Below are 18051 nucleotides of genomic sequence, written 5' to 3'. Positions count from 1 at the left end.
ACTAATGTTTCCGTAGTTTCCCGTCTGGAATAGATATGGGTTAAAGGTTTGGGAATGTTCCAGGAGCTTATTTGAATTTGCAATGTCTTGTTCAAAGCAAGTTTCAATGTGTACGTCTCAGATGATCCCCCACCCCCTGCTGGAACACACAACTGTGTTGAAGTTTTAATCACCTGACTCAAACAGTTCAGAGGAGATTTATGAATAACCAAAGTCAATCAATTGCTGGGAGACATGTACCCAAAAGTGTGCCGACCAAGACCGAAATTCATGTTTCGATACAGGAACTTTGAGGCATAGGCAAAATTTGTAGCTGCTCAAAGGGAAAGCCAAATGTTTTCTGGTAAAATGAAACAAAACCAGTGTTTGGTGAATAAATGGTGGCCAAATAACACTGTGGGAGGTTTCAGGCATGGCAATGGTGGTATCATGCTGAGAACTTGATTCAGTATCAGTGGTACTGGTGTATTTCACAGGAAGAAATAATGAACATGGAGACCAATGCTCATAATTCTTCAACTTCTATCTAGTTTGGCAGCTTAGTTAAAACTTGGGTTTAGCAATGTGCCAAAAGTTTTTCTTTTTTAATACAAATAATACTTTAAGCTTCTGGAAAGTCTGAGATATAGACCTTCTTGATATTTCAAACACTAGGAAACTAGTTCTGCTCCTTAAGATCAAGACGACACGACAATTATTTCAGTTATTGATGACTGATCAAATCCTTTAGTTTTCCTGCAACTTGCCATAAGAGAATTACACAACTATTAGAGGTGCACGCTTATTTTTGATCCTGTGGAAAAAAAATTGATAAGCCACAATGAATTCCTATAATATAGAGAAGTGATATTTTATAAATTACAGGAATTGTAGGTTTAAAGTTCCTAAAAGTCTAAACTAAGTTAAAATGGTTCATACGAATCAATGAAAGCGTGAAATGATGTTCATGGTGAGGATAAGCGCTCTGTTATCGAGACTTGATTCCAGCCAAATTGGTAGAATTTATTAACTACATTATAAATATTTATTCATTTAACAGCCATTTTACCTGCACATTAAAATTAAAAAGGCCTTGCAACAACTGTGCATCATTTGAACAGACAATTCAAACACTTCATACAAAATGTACCTCGTCTACTGTAATAAAAATCCTTTGAACAGCCACCACTTCTTAATAAAACTGTATGAAGATTTATTTATTAAACACTAAATACAATTCGACAGTGCGATTGCATGCGAGCATGATGTGGCTCGGACGACAAAATGCACTTTGGCGGAGACATTTCACCTGTTTTATTGGAAAAATTTTTCAAAATAAACAAAAAATGGCACAGCAGTATACAAATCTCAAAATGCATATTGCCAGTAGAAATACTGCAGTTCTCTCTGTGTAAACTGCATGCTAGAAAAAACATGGTGATCATCAAGTAGGTGCTGGTGGACACGATGCGCACAGACACACACATGCATCCTTTTTAAGACAACAACTAAGTGTGGCTTGAAAGTCGAGGTCCATCGAATGTGTGTGTGTGTGTGTGTGTGTGTGTGTGCGTGTGTGTGTGTTTGGTTCTGGTCATGGAGAGCAATGTGCCAGTCGTAGATGGAGGATGGTGTGGGACATTACACAAGCGTTGCATACAAAGAAGTTTCATTCAAAAGTAACATATGAAGGAATATATTCAGAACAAAGAAAAATGATAAATATATATTTTTGTTAGTGGCATCTTTAGACATGAAGAAAAAATATCCGTGAATCACTTTAGACCACAGCTGTGTATAGAACATTCTTGACTTCATTTGGAAGGTCAAAACAGACATTAATCAGTGATTTAGCAATTAAACTTACATAGGTAAGAAATAATATTTTAGAAAGTGTAGGAAAGAAGGAAGTGTCACTAAAAAGTTTATTGAGAGACATTTGGAGCAATGAAGAGAGCTTTTGGTTGTGGGGTCAAGCCAGACTGAGCCGGACCAGGCCAAGCAGAGCTATGATTCATTTGTTTTTTTCTCAGGCTTGTCTGATTTTGGATGGGGTGTAGTTCTTGTCCACAAACTCGTCCTGTAGAAACATGTGTAGGCAGCGTTCGTTCTGAGCTAGAGGGTGTCCGGCCACTCTGAAAAGAATCACATAAAAGCAAGAGAAATTGTTTTACTCACACTGAGACAAGGGCATAGTTATATGAAACTGAACTGGTCGAGAATGAAAATAATTAGGAATCATTTGAATGGTACTGATAAAAAAAAGCTCAAACATTCATTAATTCTTTGCATTTTGTTGTTTGAGCATCGTTTGCAAAAATAACCAAGAATAAATAGTCAGGAAAACCCTAATTAAGATGAAATAATGAATTCGGTCGATAAATGCCGTGTCAATCACTGGAACTCTTGATGTTCTTATACACTTTAGGATTTCTGTGGCTGATGTAAAATTTCACTGACAAAAAAAAAAAAAAAAGAAAAAAAGATGCTTATCACTTTTTTAAAACAACAGTATAATGTAAGTAATGCATATCTCAGAAAATTTGATTGTCATTGTATTGTGACATCCAAACTTCCTAACCTCAGCGAAGGAGAAAGAACTTGACTGGAAGAAATTAAATGCTTAAAATTTACCTACATCACAACATTTTACTCTGGACAGAATCATGCAAATGCCAACGTGAAGAAATTAAATTTATAAAAAAAAAAAGGAATAACCTCCAAGGTCTACATTATGAATTTAGTTCAACACAGATTTTCGCCAAAATAAATTTCACTTATTTGTCTGCTCAAATTACAAGCAAAACTTTTCATGTAAAAACTAATCAAAAGCAGAAAGTTCAAATCAAAGTCAGCAATTATTACATCTGGTTTGCTATAAATTCTTGTTTTTAATGCCATTTCCTTTTAAAGAGCTATTCTGACATCAGCTTTTCTTGAAGGCCCGTTGAGATGACGCACAGCAGCATAACGAGAACGGGCCAGTGCACCTGAGACCCTTAAACATGACATTCTTTAAAATGCTAAATCACTCCGAGCAGATCAACACAACAACATCGTACACATGGACGCATCTAAACCTCTGATGGGGAAACATTTGTAGAGAGATGAAACAGCGCAGAATGATTTTCAGGTCAAGTACCAGAGAAATGACTGGGAAGGGGGAAAAAAAAGGAAGAAAAAAAAGTAAAAACCGATCTTGCCTGATCGGATTCTGCTTAGCAAATATGGAAACATCGGCCCAAAGGACAAGAGCCATGAGGATGTTAAACATGAAAGCCTTTTCAAACAGGAGATTCAAGCTCTTCTCTCTTACCTGAAGTATAAATTATGTTTAACTGGTGTAATCAAAAAGTGATCATTCTCCTCTCTCCTCCCTCTTACTTGTTCCACAGCAACAATCATCTTTAGCATTTCAAAAGAATTACTCCTCACAATGCTCTCAATCACAGACTGAACAATGTTGGCCAGTAATACATCTGAACAATAATATGATCAACAGCAGTACTTCACTTACAGAAAGCAAAGACGGGCGTGAGGGGTATAAATCCTAATTACTGAATCATCTTCCTCTACTTTAACATATTTGTGGTTTCTAATTTTCTCAACTGTCTTTACGCGCTTAATATTCCGACAGGAAACACTGGTGCATTTGCACATGAAACAAAGATAATGGCCAAGTCTGCTATCACAGCAAATGATTACAATCATACGGTAACTTTTATTGTTCGGTGTCTGAAAACGAGGACATGCTGGATCAAAAATAAGCAGAGGTGTACACACCATCCCGGGGAACCACGCGCTGTAATTTGAGCTGCAATTAACATAAATTACACATCAACAACAAAACAAATGTGGGGGAAAAAAATGATGTTGTGGGGGTGCATGTGTGAATCCTCTTTTGGTTTTCTTGTCCTCGGCAAGATAATTATAAGAGAATTAAGAAGGATAGCGGGAAAAAGGCCAACCTGTCTCCAAGAGTTCAGTTTGTTAACAATATGAAGAGAAGTGAAAAAGTTGCATGCAGTTATCACACAAAATGTTTCATTGTTCTGCAAAGTTCAAGTACCACCTCAACTAAGGAAGGAGCTGCAAATAACTGCAGCTGCACAGAACAACTTGTGAAGAATCAATCATTTTAACTTCAAAGCAAGATGGAAAAAAATAAAAAAGGAAAGATGAAGATGTAAGAGATGTGGACAGACTTACTTGTTGAGAAACTGCTCCAGACCTTGCCTTCGCTCCTCGATGAAAGAGTCATCAAATATGCCATCGTCTCCTCTGAACGGAAGTTGCCTGAAAAGTGCTTTTCCGGGGAGAGGTGGTACGACCACCTCATAAAAAAACAGAACAGTCCGAGTTAAAACAGTTACACAAGCCTGCATCTGTTATTAAGTGCTTTAAAATAATGAATCCAAGACAGAGTGAAGCTTATAAGAACATTTCTGAGTCCTCAAACTAAAGTCCACAATCACAAAGTAGCTGATTGTGTCCCAGTCTGGGTATTTTTCCAACCACAACAGACTTAACACAGACTGTAAGGGCAAATTCTAGTTTTTCACTTCCCGAAAGAAAAAAAAAAAAAAATTTTGTGCCACTTTCAAAGGTGGACCTAAATCTGAAACGTATAGAACATTTTTTCAAAGCGTCACTGATGTGAGAGGTTGAATAATCATGCACCAAAAAAAGAAGCCAGAGGCTTAAATTCAGACATTGACAATGGTTGAAATTCATATTTATGAAATTATGAAAGATGTCTGTGTTACTGTAGCAGATCAAATCACAAACATCACTGCTGGTTTCAACCACGCAGCCAAACAGACTTCACTACAGAAGTTGCCGCTCACGCTCCACAAAATACCTTAGCTAATTAGTCGTGTTTAAGCCTGTAACAATAATCAATTAATCATCAAAAAGTTGATTTATCACCAATAATGATAGATTAAAATGAATGTCAGTTTTGCTTACGGAAACTTCATATTCCATTTGGTTTACAGTTTCAGTTGTGTGTGGTTTTTATTTCCTTTTTATTTACTGTTTTTGGTTGCTATGTTTGATTATGAATCTTATGGATTATGGATATTTAAAATGTTTGTAGACTGTTTTTTTTGTTTTTTTAAGTTAGAGTTTATCAGCCTTTGAGAGGACAAATTTGCATTGTTATATTGTTTATCACAATTTCTGAGACAATTTCTCAACCTGCAAGATTTGTTATTGTGACAGCTGTGCTTTCTTTTTTTTTAAGCTTCCTTCATCTTATCCTGTGACAATACCGTCAGCTTCCATTGCTGAATAAATATTGAAATTGATCCATAGAAGGCAGAAACCTTCTATGGAAGGTTTCTAGTTGCGCTACTTTCATAGCACGTTGATGTGCGACATCAACATTTTTCTTTCACACATGCGGGTCGCTTTGTGGCGTTTAATTAGTGTAATTAAAAGAAAATCTAATTGCAGCACAAAATTTAAATTTAGCAACAAGATCTAGTGAATGAACGTAGCCTAAAACTTTTTTTTATCAAACCTATTAACAAGGGTTCAAAACCTCATTTTCTTTATTATTCTAGTAGGTATGATCAACCTTGCAGTCTGTTAGCTCTACAGCCTTAATGCCAAACTTGTATGGAAAATTTACCTTGCTTTCTCTCTCCAGCTCCGCTCTCAGCCACTCAAAGTCGCTGTACCGCCTCCGCACAGAGGACTCCTTTAGCTTGAAGATGGGAAGGTTGGTCTGAGGACAAACACAGGCAGAACCATCACATTTTAAAACATTTACTCTGATATCCGTTTTCTTAGAAAAGTTCTGAATGTCAGTGGAAGGCTTCCTGATGTAGGAATTCCACTTTAAAAGTGGGAAGTTTTTTGCTAATTTAACCTCAAAATCCAATATGGCTCCCATAAAAATACACATATAGAAGGCTGCAATAGGAACATTTGTTTGGATCCTCATTAAATGAGCAGTTGATGGGTTACTACAATGTACATAATTCATTAGTGGCTTGTTTAGCTAATTGCAAAGATCAAGGTCATTTAGCACAAGTTTTTACTTTCCAATTTGCAACTGGAATATCTTTCATTTGTAATGATTCACAGATTAAATTTTTAAAATAGGAAAAGGTAAGTGGGATGCAGCTTAGTCCATAACCTTGAACTTTAGGCGGGGGTAATGGCATGATTCGGAGAAAATTGTGGCTTGGTAAGGACAAAAAGAAGTGGAAAAAAAAATGAACTCAACTAAATTTAAATTGGCCTCAAGGGAACAGAAAACAAAAGTTCAACTTACATTTCCAACAATCTTTTGCTCACCAAGGTCTTTTTCCACTCAGAAAGCATACCGGGTTTTTGTGCGCGTGTTCATGTATGTGAATCCACACGTGTGGGCATAATTCAAAGTTGCTGTTGACAAGCACTTGAGAGTGAATTTCGAATTAAAAGAGAGAGATGTTTCGACATTGACAGGAACAGTGAAGCAAACAGCAAATTACAGCACAATGCCAAAGCTCTTCACTAGTCCTGGCGGTACATGGCCATCCAGTGACAATGTACAAACAAGAAGGGAGTGAATGAGCATTTCATGGGCAGGCCACATTTACAGAAGGTCAGAATTCAGGGAAAAGGGGAAAATCACAAAAGCGAAGCAACTGAGCAAGTAGGTGCAGAATGAATGCAGTGCGAGCAGCAGGCTGATCGATGGGCAGGCGACTGTGACTGTGTGCAGCAAGCGAGATGGAGAGTTAACGGTTGAACAAAAGACAAGCGAGGGTACATGTGGTCATAAAGGAAGAGCAAGGGAGCTGGAGAGGCTGGGAGCTACATCTGCTCAATGCAAGACTAATTGAGGAGGAGGCAGAGCAGAAGTGGCCATTTCGCACTCATGGTTTCTCCTTTTGGCACTCTAGCTCCTCATTTCTCTTGATCTGCAAAATAAGTCATCCTTACATCACATAAAACTCCTCTTATTGAGCTTTAATAAAGAAAATTAAACCTAATTGAATGGCACATTAATGCAGAATTTTGTCAAACATTTTGTAAATTTGTTATTTTTAATCTATATTCAAGATTAGGAGTGGTAAAAAGCAGCCCCTCGTTCTATACTTTGCTTTGCACAGTTGGTCAGGAGTGAGGAGCCTTGGCTCATTTTCTGGAGGCAAGAACTCTGTTGAAGTTCAAATTTAATCGCTCACATTTGGCCATGACGCACCAGATTGATCTTATGAAGAGAAGCGCAGTTCAAGTCGATTCAATATTTGGAAGCATGGCCAACATTCACTGCCATTGCTCAACCATAGCGATTGCAAACTATTCGAAAGCAGCGCTGAAACTTGACATCCTCCAGTTTTCTGACTGGCCAAGATGAACTTCAACCAGAGAAAACAAGTTTAAAGAAAGTTTTAATTGGTAACAAATATGTTTGTTTTATTTTTCATTTATGCCTCATTTCTTGTTTCATTTCTTCATTTCTATAACAAAACAAAGAAAAATAGAGTCTATGCTTACAGTATGGTATGTGAAAACATTCTATAACTATATCACTTTTGCAATCCACTGTATGTTCATCAGAACTATGCTCAAGTATCAGGGCAGTTTTTATTTATTTACATACACAAAACGCAAAACAAACAACTTCACTTTAAGGTAATACATGCCAGCTATATTTGATACTTTCTTTGGGTTACTCATTTGAAAAAAATACCCCACCAAGTTCCTGAGTTTCAAGTGAAAATGACCTTGAATCCTCAGTGTGTCCAGAGGCTTTCCAAAAGTACAGTAAAGCAAAAAGGTTAAAGTGACAGTCGCATAAAGCAGACCATTTCTACATGCTGATTAAAAGCTCTGCCACTCCCACTTTCCCACAGAGTTTTTCTAAAACTCCCCACGCCTCAAAAAGCATTGCCCCTTACTTCAAGTTCTCTCCAGGTAAAGCCATCAATAAGGCCCTCACTCCTCCTCCTTCTCAGGTCACAGGAGAAGTGGATTATCATAGCTTTATCGCCCCAGTGCTCTGGCATTAACTCTGCACTGCTCTCACCATGGTCCGTCCCCGCTGCGTCGTGTTACTTCACAGCGTGGAGCGCCACGAAGTTAATCCCTTCCACAACAGATCACAGTTACAGGTAATCTGCCACCGCCGTGACTCTAATCCCATCATGTGCACACAGGAAAACACTTGACCAAACACAAGCGCACACTGACATTTGTAAAGTAAGATGCATGAGATGATGTGCATGATTTGACCAGTAGCTTTGTTGACAATGTAAATGTAAAGGTTTGCAGCCTATTCGTGAGGAAGCTGAAACCAACCCAGGTCAACACAATGGTGGCAGCTGTGAAAGTGGAAGTTATGGAAGTCACCTGGACTTTCAGTTCCTTCATCCCTTCAAACCCAGTGATTAAGAGATTGGCCTTTCAGGACCAGGGGAGGGATGAAAACGACAGTGCTGAAATCTGAGAGGTCTCACTCTCTTTTTCTCCTGCTCGCACAAAACGCTCAGAAAGAGGCGGTGCGTGAGAGTGTCGAGAGTCAAAGATCAGGTTTCCCTGGCCTCTGTTCTCTTCACGGCTGGTTAGAGGTTAGAGCGCGGCTGTCTCAACTTACTGGCCTCTATACAGATCGGAACACGGAACCAGCCCACCGCCGTTCAGGTTTTAGCATTTCAGTGACCGTGTAAAACACCACACTCGGCCTCGTCTAGTTGAAGGGAAAGAGGAAAAAGAAAGAAAGGAAACGATGAAAACCAGCCGTTTCCAAAGAGAGAAACATGAGAGGTCATATTTAAAAGCAAAATATATAAGAGGAATGTGTTCTAAAAAAAGAAGCAGAAAGCTAGCTGTATCTCTGTCAAAGTATATCTGCTAGCTTCACTTTCAATTATGGGCATACAAGGTGCAATCTGTGCTCCATAGGAATAGCATGTGAATCATAATGTGTGGGACACAATGCCTTGGGCTCATTGAAACCGGCCTGAAAAGAGGCAGAACCCTTAAAAAACAGCGCGGCGCTGAAAGAAAGGGGGAGAGTGGACAAAGATCACTCATCTCCAGAGAGAACAGTTCAAGGCCACCATGCATTAGCTTTTAGCAGGATGGATTAAGTCAAGTTTGAAAGTGTGCATCCTAAACCTCCCCCATGTACCCCCTCTTCACCCCTCCCATATAGTCTCCCTTTCAGAATAATGGCATTAAAAATGGCAACATAATACCATCTCATTGCATCATATTGCAAAATGAAAAAAAAAAAAAAGGCTGTGAACAAAAGCGTTGGGGCAACGGGTCTTTTGCTCTCGTCGCTACATGTACTCTCTCACTCGTTCCCTCGCTTGCCGGCCCCTGTGGCCTGACAGCCTACCCTCTCTCCGACTCGCCTATCTGGCAAAAAGCTGCTTTGTTGCCATAGTATCAACTCCCACTTTTGATACTGTCATTTCAAGTAGGATATGGTAGCCTTGATACAATATGTTCCCTATTTCCATTAAAATAGTTGTCGAAGAGGATGCTGTAGACTTTGGATTACACTTGACTGTGCCTGACAAGCCCCCCGCCCCCACCTCCTCTGCACACACACACTCCCTGTCTCTCCCCATTTTATTAATGACCAAAGGCCCCCACCCCAGAACTCAAATGAAAAAGAGGGAAAAAAAGGAGAGAGGAGAAGCTATGGGAGAAGAGGAGGGCTAGAAGACCGAGTGAGAGACAGAGCTATAAGAGCCCTTTTATGTACTCTTATCCATAAACAAAGTGAGATCCCAAAGTCTGCTTCCCTGAATGGATGAGATGGGAACCAACTAAAAAAAAAAAAAAACAAGAAATGTTGGTAATTCTCATCACCCCATCCTACGCTTCATACACCCACATCCCAGTTCCAACCTGCGTTTTGCTGCGGGTCCAAACAAAAATACTCTTCGTTACTTGGGAAGCTCCTCCAGAGATCCAGGAACCAAAAGACACCATTAACACTAAGAATATGGCAGAGGAAAGAAAAGGACAGAGTAACGGAAAAAGTAACTCTTTCCGTTACAGGCATCAAGAATTAGGGGCGAAAATACAGATATTATTGCTCATGAACCGTTATAAAAAGTTCACTTAAAATTATGAGATTCAAAATGGATAAATTAATTACTTAATATTCATTTTACATAACAATTTTTAAAAAAAATGAAAAAAAAAAAAAAATCCAGATGTACTCATACCTTTTTTTTTTTTGCCTAACTGCTCTCAATTTTTCATGAGACTGAAAATGTATGGTTTAAAAACTTTAGAAAAGTTCAGAAAAACAGGCCATTTTCTAGAAATAACTTTGCTTTCCCATCTGAAAAATAATAATTAAAAAAACCCGGTTTGTTGATTTAAATCACCAGTTTGAAATCAATAAACAAGTGGCTGAACAACATCCCTTAATATTACTACAAATATGTGTCTAATCACATGTCAACCCAAGACAAACACAGAGATATAAGCCAAAAGGACAATCTGACAATATTTTACAAAGATGCAAAGCAAACCTGACAGCTTAATGATAGTAATTGTCAGACATGGGTCAGTAACCGCAATCAAAGTTTTAAAATGCTTCAAAACCAATAAAATGTTAAATATAATTGTTTCCACAATTTAATTTTTTTAAAAAAGATCCCAGAGAAAAAAAGATGAGTTTTCTCAAGCTGCCCCTTCTTAACACCTGTTGCTGTGAACTGCCAGTCAGCTTTCTGAAACAGGACCACTACAAGTTTTCTCCTCTTGCAAAGAAATTAATTTGTTTGGAAATATTTCTAGTAACCAAAAAAAAAAAAAAAAAAAAAAAAAAACATACAGTTGTGAGGTGTGTGTTTTTCTGAGGCAACGCTATTGTCCAAGTAAAGCTGTTAAGCTGGTGTTTGCCAAGCAGACCACTGCAGGTGAGCTACCTGAGAAATGTGCCAATTTAAGCTCATTATACTTATGTTATGCTATGAAGAGCGCAACAGGTTGTCTTTTCTATGCAATAACCAGTAGAAAACTGTTTATTTTTTGCTAAATTGTTTGTTAATTTTACATCCTTTACTTTTACATTACTGAGTAATTCCTATAACTCTACAGTCCTTCTATTCAACTGCGTCATACCGTGAGAAACTCGCAGATGCCTAATTATTTTTGATGTTTACATTATTACTCCAAACAACAGTAAGCACGCAATTAAATAGGCAAATGACTGCACACAGCTGGGAGAGGAATGGGATAGGAGTGGACGAGATGAAGGCTGGTGGAGAGGGGTGGCTTTCTGCCCTCCCATGGGTAGGGGGGTGAAGATGGGGAGTAAATGCTCCAGCTCCCCCACACCCCCAGACCATGGCTCGTTTCATTCTTCTCTTTTCTCAATGAGGGGATTAAGCAAGACTCTCTCAGTGTGGCCACAAGGACTCTCTCAATTTCAGGGTGACTATCAGGACAGTGGTGAGAACAGGAAAAACAGTTAAGAGAAGAAACTGTATATCCTAGCAGAGGATGATGCTGTAGTCTAAAAGAAAACAAACATACTAAAAATGGAAGAAAGTAAAGAAGCAAGAAAGAACAAAAGAAATACTATGCATTCCTGGCAAGGGCATTGTGGCTAACGCTCTTAAAATTCTAGAGATGGAGTGAAAGTGTCTCCAAAGAAAGCTAAAGAAAGGAGAAGGAGAGAAGCAAAGCTAAGTTGACACCACGTTTATTGAAAAGTGAGAGATGTGCCGCTTCTTCTGTGGTTTTATGCAAAGCAGGGTCACACAGGGCTATGAGGTGCACAATAATGCTGATTACACACATATGCTAATTATAACACGCTAATCAAGTACAGTAGCCTTATATTCAAGGCTAATGCCTGGAGACAGCTTCCATCCCCTTAAATTCATTTCTTTAAGAAACAGTGGAGGCTATAAAACAGTTGAAGGCTGGTCGCCAATCTAAATGCTTCAGGTCACTAACTACAGGGGTGTCAGTCAACTGAAATGACAAGTTAGAGATAAAAGATGAGGCAATCAGATGAGCCTTGTGACTGCCAAAGAGTTTTACACTAGCAGTAAAAAAATGAAACGTGAAACAAATCAGCTACAAGAAATGTCTATCATTTGCAGAAAATGGTTCAATAGCCGAAATAGTCGTATTTTGTCTCTCAGACATAAATATTTGTCTTAGTAAAGTTTAACGAGGCCTGTCACCTACACTAAATTAAGACAGGCTATTTGATTTTAACATTTGGAAAAGCAGTTGAGAAAAAAAATGAAGCTTTTTTCAGAGTTGTTTCTGCTGAAGATTGGAACAAAAGCAAAATGTTTGTCATTTTTGACTTCACTCACTCATTATTAGACCATGGCTAAAAGTTGCTCATTTCTGTTACTCATTAAAACTTTTAAGGAGGTGGTGATGGCTGTGGCGAGGAAAGATCTCCTTTAGAAGTCTGGATTACTGCTACAGTAATAGCAGAAGCTCTGTATTTAGTTAGAGTTTCTTTAGTTAGACATTCTGTTGAACTAAGACAGACCCATGAAGACTTTGATCAGGTTTGGCCACAATCTTCTTGATTTTATGTAAAAACCTTCTTCACACAATCATCTCCATAGGTCACCACATTTTCAGTCAAAGTTTTGTAGGGATATTTTAAAAGGTGAATTTCCCTTAGCTTAGTTCTTTCTGGCATATTTTCAAAAATGTGTCAGAAACATTGTTGAGAGAATTAGGTCCATTTGACATAATAGCCATAGGACCAATTTTCAGTTATAGCCTATTTTCCACTTCACAGGAGACAAACGACGCAATGAATACTTTATTTCCTGTTGTGGCCCATCTTATTCATAGTTCAACATGTGCATTTTTGCTTACCAAAAGAAGCAAATTGAGATGATTAGTCATCTCAAACTAATCAGTCCACTCCTTTGAATTGTATGTTTTCTGTTATTTTACGATGTAATATTTCCCTTACCGTAAAGGACAACCATAAAATTTCATTTTGCACCTTCATTTGTAGTGAAGACAAATGGGTGGAAAGAACTTCTCTGCAAGTTTGACAATGAAGTTGGGGGAAGGAAATGTGTCGTAGGAGGTATGGAAAAAAGTGGAGAATCTGTCAGCAAGCTGCATCCTGTTTGTAAGTGCAAGAGGAACTGACTTCACCAATCAAAGCCACCAAATTCAACATTGCAAAGTTTATGCCAGGCTGGACAGATGCGTTTGTTACCTTATCTGTCCAAGACTTTGTGTAGTCAGGGCTAGGCAATGAAATGATGTGCTGAGTCTTTTTCATATAATACTTTTGTCAAACTACTTAGTGCGACTATAACTTATCCATTTATTGCAGTAATCATGGGGTGTGTCTTGAGTTCCACACAAGCACGAGTCAAGTTTGTGGTGAGATTTTGTGGCGTTTTCTTTAGATCAAAACATTACTTTACTGCTGCTAATTACAGGTATAAATCTTGTTTTAAGAGCAACAAAGATGAACTTTAGAGAAACGTAGCGAAAACAAACATTTCACTTTGCTTTCTTAGTAGATAGAATGTTTCTATAAGTGAAACTGAAATATTAACTTAAATATTAGCTGTCTTAATGACGAGAACGTGTAAAATCAGCTTCTAGAAGCTTCCAGATCTTAGATTCTGTTTTTCTTCGACTAGTTTTATTTTTAGATCGATGCTTTATGAGCTTGCCTCTACAGACGAACAAATTCAGGTTTCATTTCAGTTTTCATATTGTCCAATCCTGCTTATATTTTAAAATATGTTTCAAAACTTTGCATGTACGCTAACACTAGCTAACAGTGCCTAGCATTGCGTAATTAAGGTAATGTCTGATAAACCCAGCAGCCACACAAATACTAACAGCTAAACACTTGTTATTCAAAAATAATACCCAAGTATGCAATTACTTGTGAACTATGTGTCAACATCCACGATTTTTTTCTCTATGACAACACTGATGTCAATTATTTATAACTTTGACTAAAAGGAAAAGACAGGTCAGCTAGCTTGGGCAGCTAGCTAACAAGATAACGTCACTAGCACTTGTTAATGCAGCCTCACCTTCAGCCTGACTTCGTACGTTGTATATCTGCCTCTGCCAACCCCGACAGTCTCAGGATTGCTCACATCGATCTCTAGAAAATTACTCGGGGGTCCATACGCGTCATTTAGGTTTTGGGGCTTGGTGTACAGCCTTCTCGTATCAGCTATAGCATCAGCCATTTCTCCCTGTCCTCCCAATCAGCTAGGGATGCTGTCAAGGCAGCCGCAACACGGATATGTATTTAATGCTTTGGTTCTTCAAAATAAAATACCTGGAACATAGCACTTCCTTCTACTTCAACAATTTATGGGGAAACAACTTGGAATAGTTTTATGATGTATACACTATCACTAAATATTTAGGTTTCTGACATTATTTATGTCCAATTACTATTTTAGTATATTAAATATCTGTATGTGCTTTTATGTTGAATGTGCGTTACGTAAATTATGCTGCACTCTCACAGATTGTACTTCCGATCAGCTGAGGTTCAGCTGACGAAGCTCAACCACTTGTTTGTAGCTCAGTTTGTTTACTCGCCAGCGGAAATGTTGGTTTAATTAATCATCGTCATTAGTAGACAGAAGACAAAATTGGCCAGTTTGATTATTTTTAACCAACTGGAATATTAAATTTTGTGTTAAAATAATATGAATGTATTTGTGTGTATAACATTGCATTTTGAGTTAATGTAGTGAATGTTTTTGTTTTACCCACTTCATCTTCAACAAGACCAATGCGTTACTCACACAGCAAGTCGTTTTGTTACGAAATACTTTTTTTTAACCCTTCCTTGAGTAATTTCTTGAATAGCAACTTTTCACTTGAGTTAAAATTACATAATCGAACTGCTGTATGCAAAAAAAAATAAAAACAAAAAAAAACCTGCATACAGTTTTTGAACATGTGTTAAAATAATTTAATTTAATTAAACAACTTCAAGATGAAAACATTCATCTTTCCTGGAAATATTCTTTTAACTAAAATCGATATTGTTCCACAAGGAACAATATTTTTTTTCACTTGACTTTCTGAAATCCTGAAATGCTACTGAAATTTACAATTTAATACAGGAACTTGAACTTGCTGGAAAACAACAAAAGTATGTCTTTTTATCTTCTTCTTAGGGCCACTATTCATGGTGTCTGAAACCAACATCAAAAGTGATAAGATGTCAAGAGTTGGTATGATGCAACTTGAAATTTCAAACATCTTAGCTAATCTGTACATGTACATTTCTGAAGTTAAAACGTGTTTGTTTATTTTGTTTTTTTAGACTACAACAAAATTTTGTGTCCATAATTTAGAAGTAGCATAATTGTTTGTGGTTTACAAGTGTGACAGAAGTATCAATTGAGGCTCTCCCCAAGTTGTGGCATAAAGAGGCACAAACAAGATAAAAACAAGAAAATATGTGAATCTAAAATTTTACAACACATCAATCCACTTCTTCTTTTAAAGACATAAACATAAAATTATTTATTAGGTGGACAGCAGAAATGCAATAAATTATTTTTAGACTTTTAATATATTATAGGAATCTGATAATAATAGTAATTTACTCAATAGTAATTTGTTAAGTTCATTTTTATAATAATGTTAGTTATCTTTTGATTTTTTTAACCCATTGTATTTAATGATTTTTTTTGACAATGTCACAAGATGCAGCGTTATTTGTCTCAATAAAGTTGCAGCGCTTTGAAGTATCATGGCGTCCTACATGGTTCCAGCCGCCGTTAAGTCCTCTGCAGTGTTTTTGTTGACAAAACGAGCTCAATCTGTAAATAAAATCTACCGTCTTCCACGGACTGCCACCGCAGAAGGTGAGAGTTCGGTTCGTGGTTTCTCAAATGTTTAATGGGCTTGTTTTTGCTGTGTGTACAAATTTAATAAACGGTGTAAAGTCATTAACGTATGCATACATACCATCGCTGTACTTTGAAGGTTCCAGGTGTTTCAGTCTCTCTGTGTCATCCCGCTCCTCTTCCTCGGACACTTCAGCTACAGACCTTTGTGGCTCCGGTGACATTGTGGGTCACTTTGAGCGGCTTGTGCAAAGTGGCTCCCTAAAGAAGGACGTTCAGCAGAAATATGTCCTCCAGCGGCTGGCTCTACTGCAGCAAACCTTAAAGACTTATACTAACAGTATGTACCTGAACCCACCATCAACAGAACACGACAAAGATCACAGCAGTCAACCTCTATATGATGATGCTACAACAACAAAAACGGTAATTTAATTGTATTGCTGTATTGTGAGCATAATGATTTCATAATATGAGTTCTCCTGCATTAACACAGTGCACATAGGGACAATAATACTAGCATTATTGCCTGTGGATAATATTTATTGATTTAACTGTGGTGCTGCTCCTTTTAATTTAGTAAGATACTTCTTATAAAATCACATTTGAATAGTATTTCATGTTGTGAGACAAGTAACAAGCAGTTTATTGGGTTATATCAACAATCATCAAATTAAATAAATGTGAAATATTCCTCTTCTCTACAACTTATCTCCTCATCTAGATACTATCAATGAAATTGTATAACAGCAATATGCCTAAAAAGTAAAAGTACCTGTACAGAGAAACAGCGTGTGTTCTCACCAGTCTTCGTTCAGTTTCTATGATATTATTATAACTTCTTCAGGATTCAGCTCAGGCTGTGTCCTGATGCATCAGAGCATCAGGACATCTTGAAGCAGACGCACTGCGCTGCGGTTTGGAAAGAAGATGAGACGTGTTGCTTTTTAGATGGTCTTAAGCAAAATCACTGCAGATGTACACACTAGGTCTTTGAAGACTTGTTTTAATCAATGCTGTTGTCCAGGACACAAACATGGTAAGTCTTAAATTTTGGTAGACCCTGAACAGAATGGACAAATAAACCTAAGATGCACATTTTCCCATAGTTCAATGCTATTTGAAACGCCAATTACCTTTTTACTGTGGGGCAAAACAAATAAATTGAGATTTAGAAACTGGGTGTCCTCAAATAAATTATGCACATATAAAAGATTAGCACTTCCAAAGAACAGAATACAAACATGCCTCTCTATTTTATTTTTAAGATTATTTGAAGTTAATCCATTATTTGATGCAAAATTTCAAAAGTACAGCCATAATATACTGCTCTAGAAAGTGTACATGTTAAGGTCAGCATCCCACATCTTGATTTGACAGCGTTTCCTTTACCTTGTGTGGATATATCTTATCCACAGCCGTCTTCAAGTGACGCCCCCAGTTTAACTATGGATGTTCTGCATGTTTGCTCAGAGTCAATGTGACAAATAAAATCTCCATCTTGAGCCTTCTCGCAAAAACATCAAGGTTTGGGTTAGAGTTGACAAGTATTTGTAACTCTAAAGTTACCCTAGATCTTGAAGTTGCTAATATATTGGCTCCCTGCCACAATTCTGAGATTTGTTTAATTTAGCATAGACCAGATAAACTACTAAATGCACAGGAAAACCTGTTATAACTTATTCTTTTAGAAATTCTTTGAAACAATAAGATATAAAAAGCTATAATGTCTGTGCTTTGTAGGAAATAACACTAAAGCCAAATGGTTTTAAAGAAAATCAAAGAGTGATTCTGTATGTTGAGGGTTTTAAAAGCAGGACAGATTTCCTTTGGGAATTTAAGCTTAGGCAACTGATGTTTTAAAAGTTGGGAGAAGTACAGTTGACTGCACTGTATTCAAGTTGCATCACTGATGGTGGCCATGGGGTTCAGGTCAAAGGAAGGATAGGGGTCTGGGAAGTTTATTGTTTGTACGAGTTATGAGCAGCATAATGCAGGGGGTTGTCGTTGTTTTTAGGTCAGAGGAGCTAACTGTCTCCTATTTGGTGCTGGGAGTCTCCTTTTTTTGCATGTTTTTGTTGGTGGGCTGGCACAGACACACAGGGTTAGGCAGAGATTTTGGAAGGCAGCAGGGCAGGCCTCCTGCTGGGCCTGTCCCGGCACCCCCCTCACTCTCTCACCGTCCCTATGCAGTAATGAGGGGATCCCTATTGTTTGGGCCATTCTTGTCTTTTTTGCTTTTGATTTGGGCTACTGACAA

The 18051-nt window shown here is 37.8% G+C and overlaps 2 protein-coding genes across 2 annotated transcripts in view; one reads left to right on the top strand and one right to left on the bottom strand.

Annotated features, from left to right (window-relative positions):
• Positions 1–1278: 1278 nt before the first annotated feature.
• On the bottom strand, positions 1279–14203 carry snx3 (sorting nexin 3). Its single transcript, XM_055021482.1, has 4 exons — positions 14004–14203; positions 5615–5710; positions 4189–4313; positions 1279–2114 (listed from the first exon to the last, which is right to left on the bottom strand). Exons 1-4 carry the CDS (start codon positions 14163–14165, stop codon positions 2009–2011), a joined length of 489 nt encoding a protein of 162 aa, XP_054877457.1. The 5' UTR covers positions 14166–14203; the 3' UTR covers positions 1279–2008.
• Positions 14204–15694: 1491 nt separating this feature from the next.
• afg1lb (AFG1 like ATPase b) overlaps positions 15695–18051 on the top strand; it is a 29936-nt gene continuing 27579 nt past the window's right edge. Inside the window, exons 1-2 of the mRNA XM_055021493.1 lie at positions 15695–15809; positions 15931–16217. Of these exons, the coding sequence (XP_054877468.1) occupies positions 15695–15809; positions 15931–16217 (402 nt within the window). The remainder of the gene's footprint in view (positions 15810–15930; positions 16218–18051) is intronic.

The sequence above is a fragment of the Poeciliopsis prolifica genome, unplaced genomic scaffold, assembly GCF_027474105.1.
Source record: "Poeciliopsis prolifica strain line A6 unplaced genomic scaffold, Auburn_PproV2 SCAFFOLD076, whole genome shotgun sequence".
Classification (NCBI taxonomy): domain Eukaryota; kingdom Metazoa; phylum Chordata; class Actinopteri; order Cyprinodontiformes; family Poeciliidae; genus Poeciliopsis; species Poeciliopsis prolifica.
The sequence above is the reverse complement of the archived record's forward strand: the minus strand, read 5'-3'. Positions and strand labels throughout refer to the sequence as shown.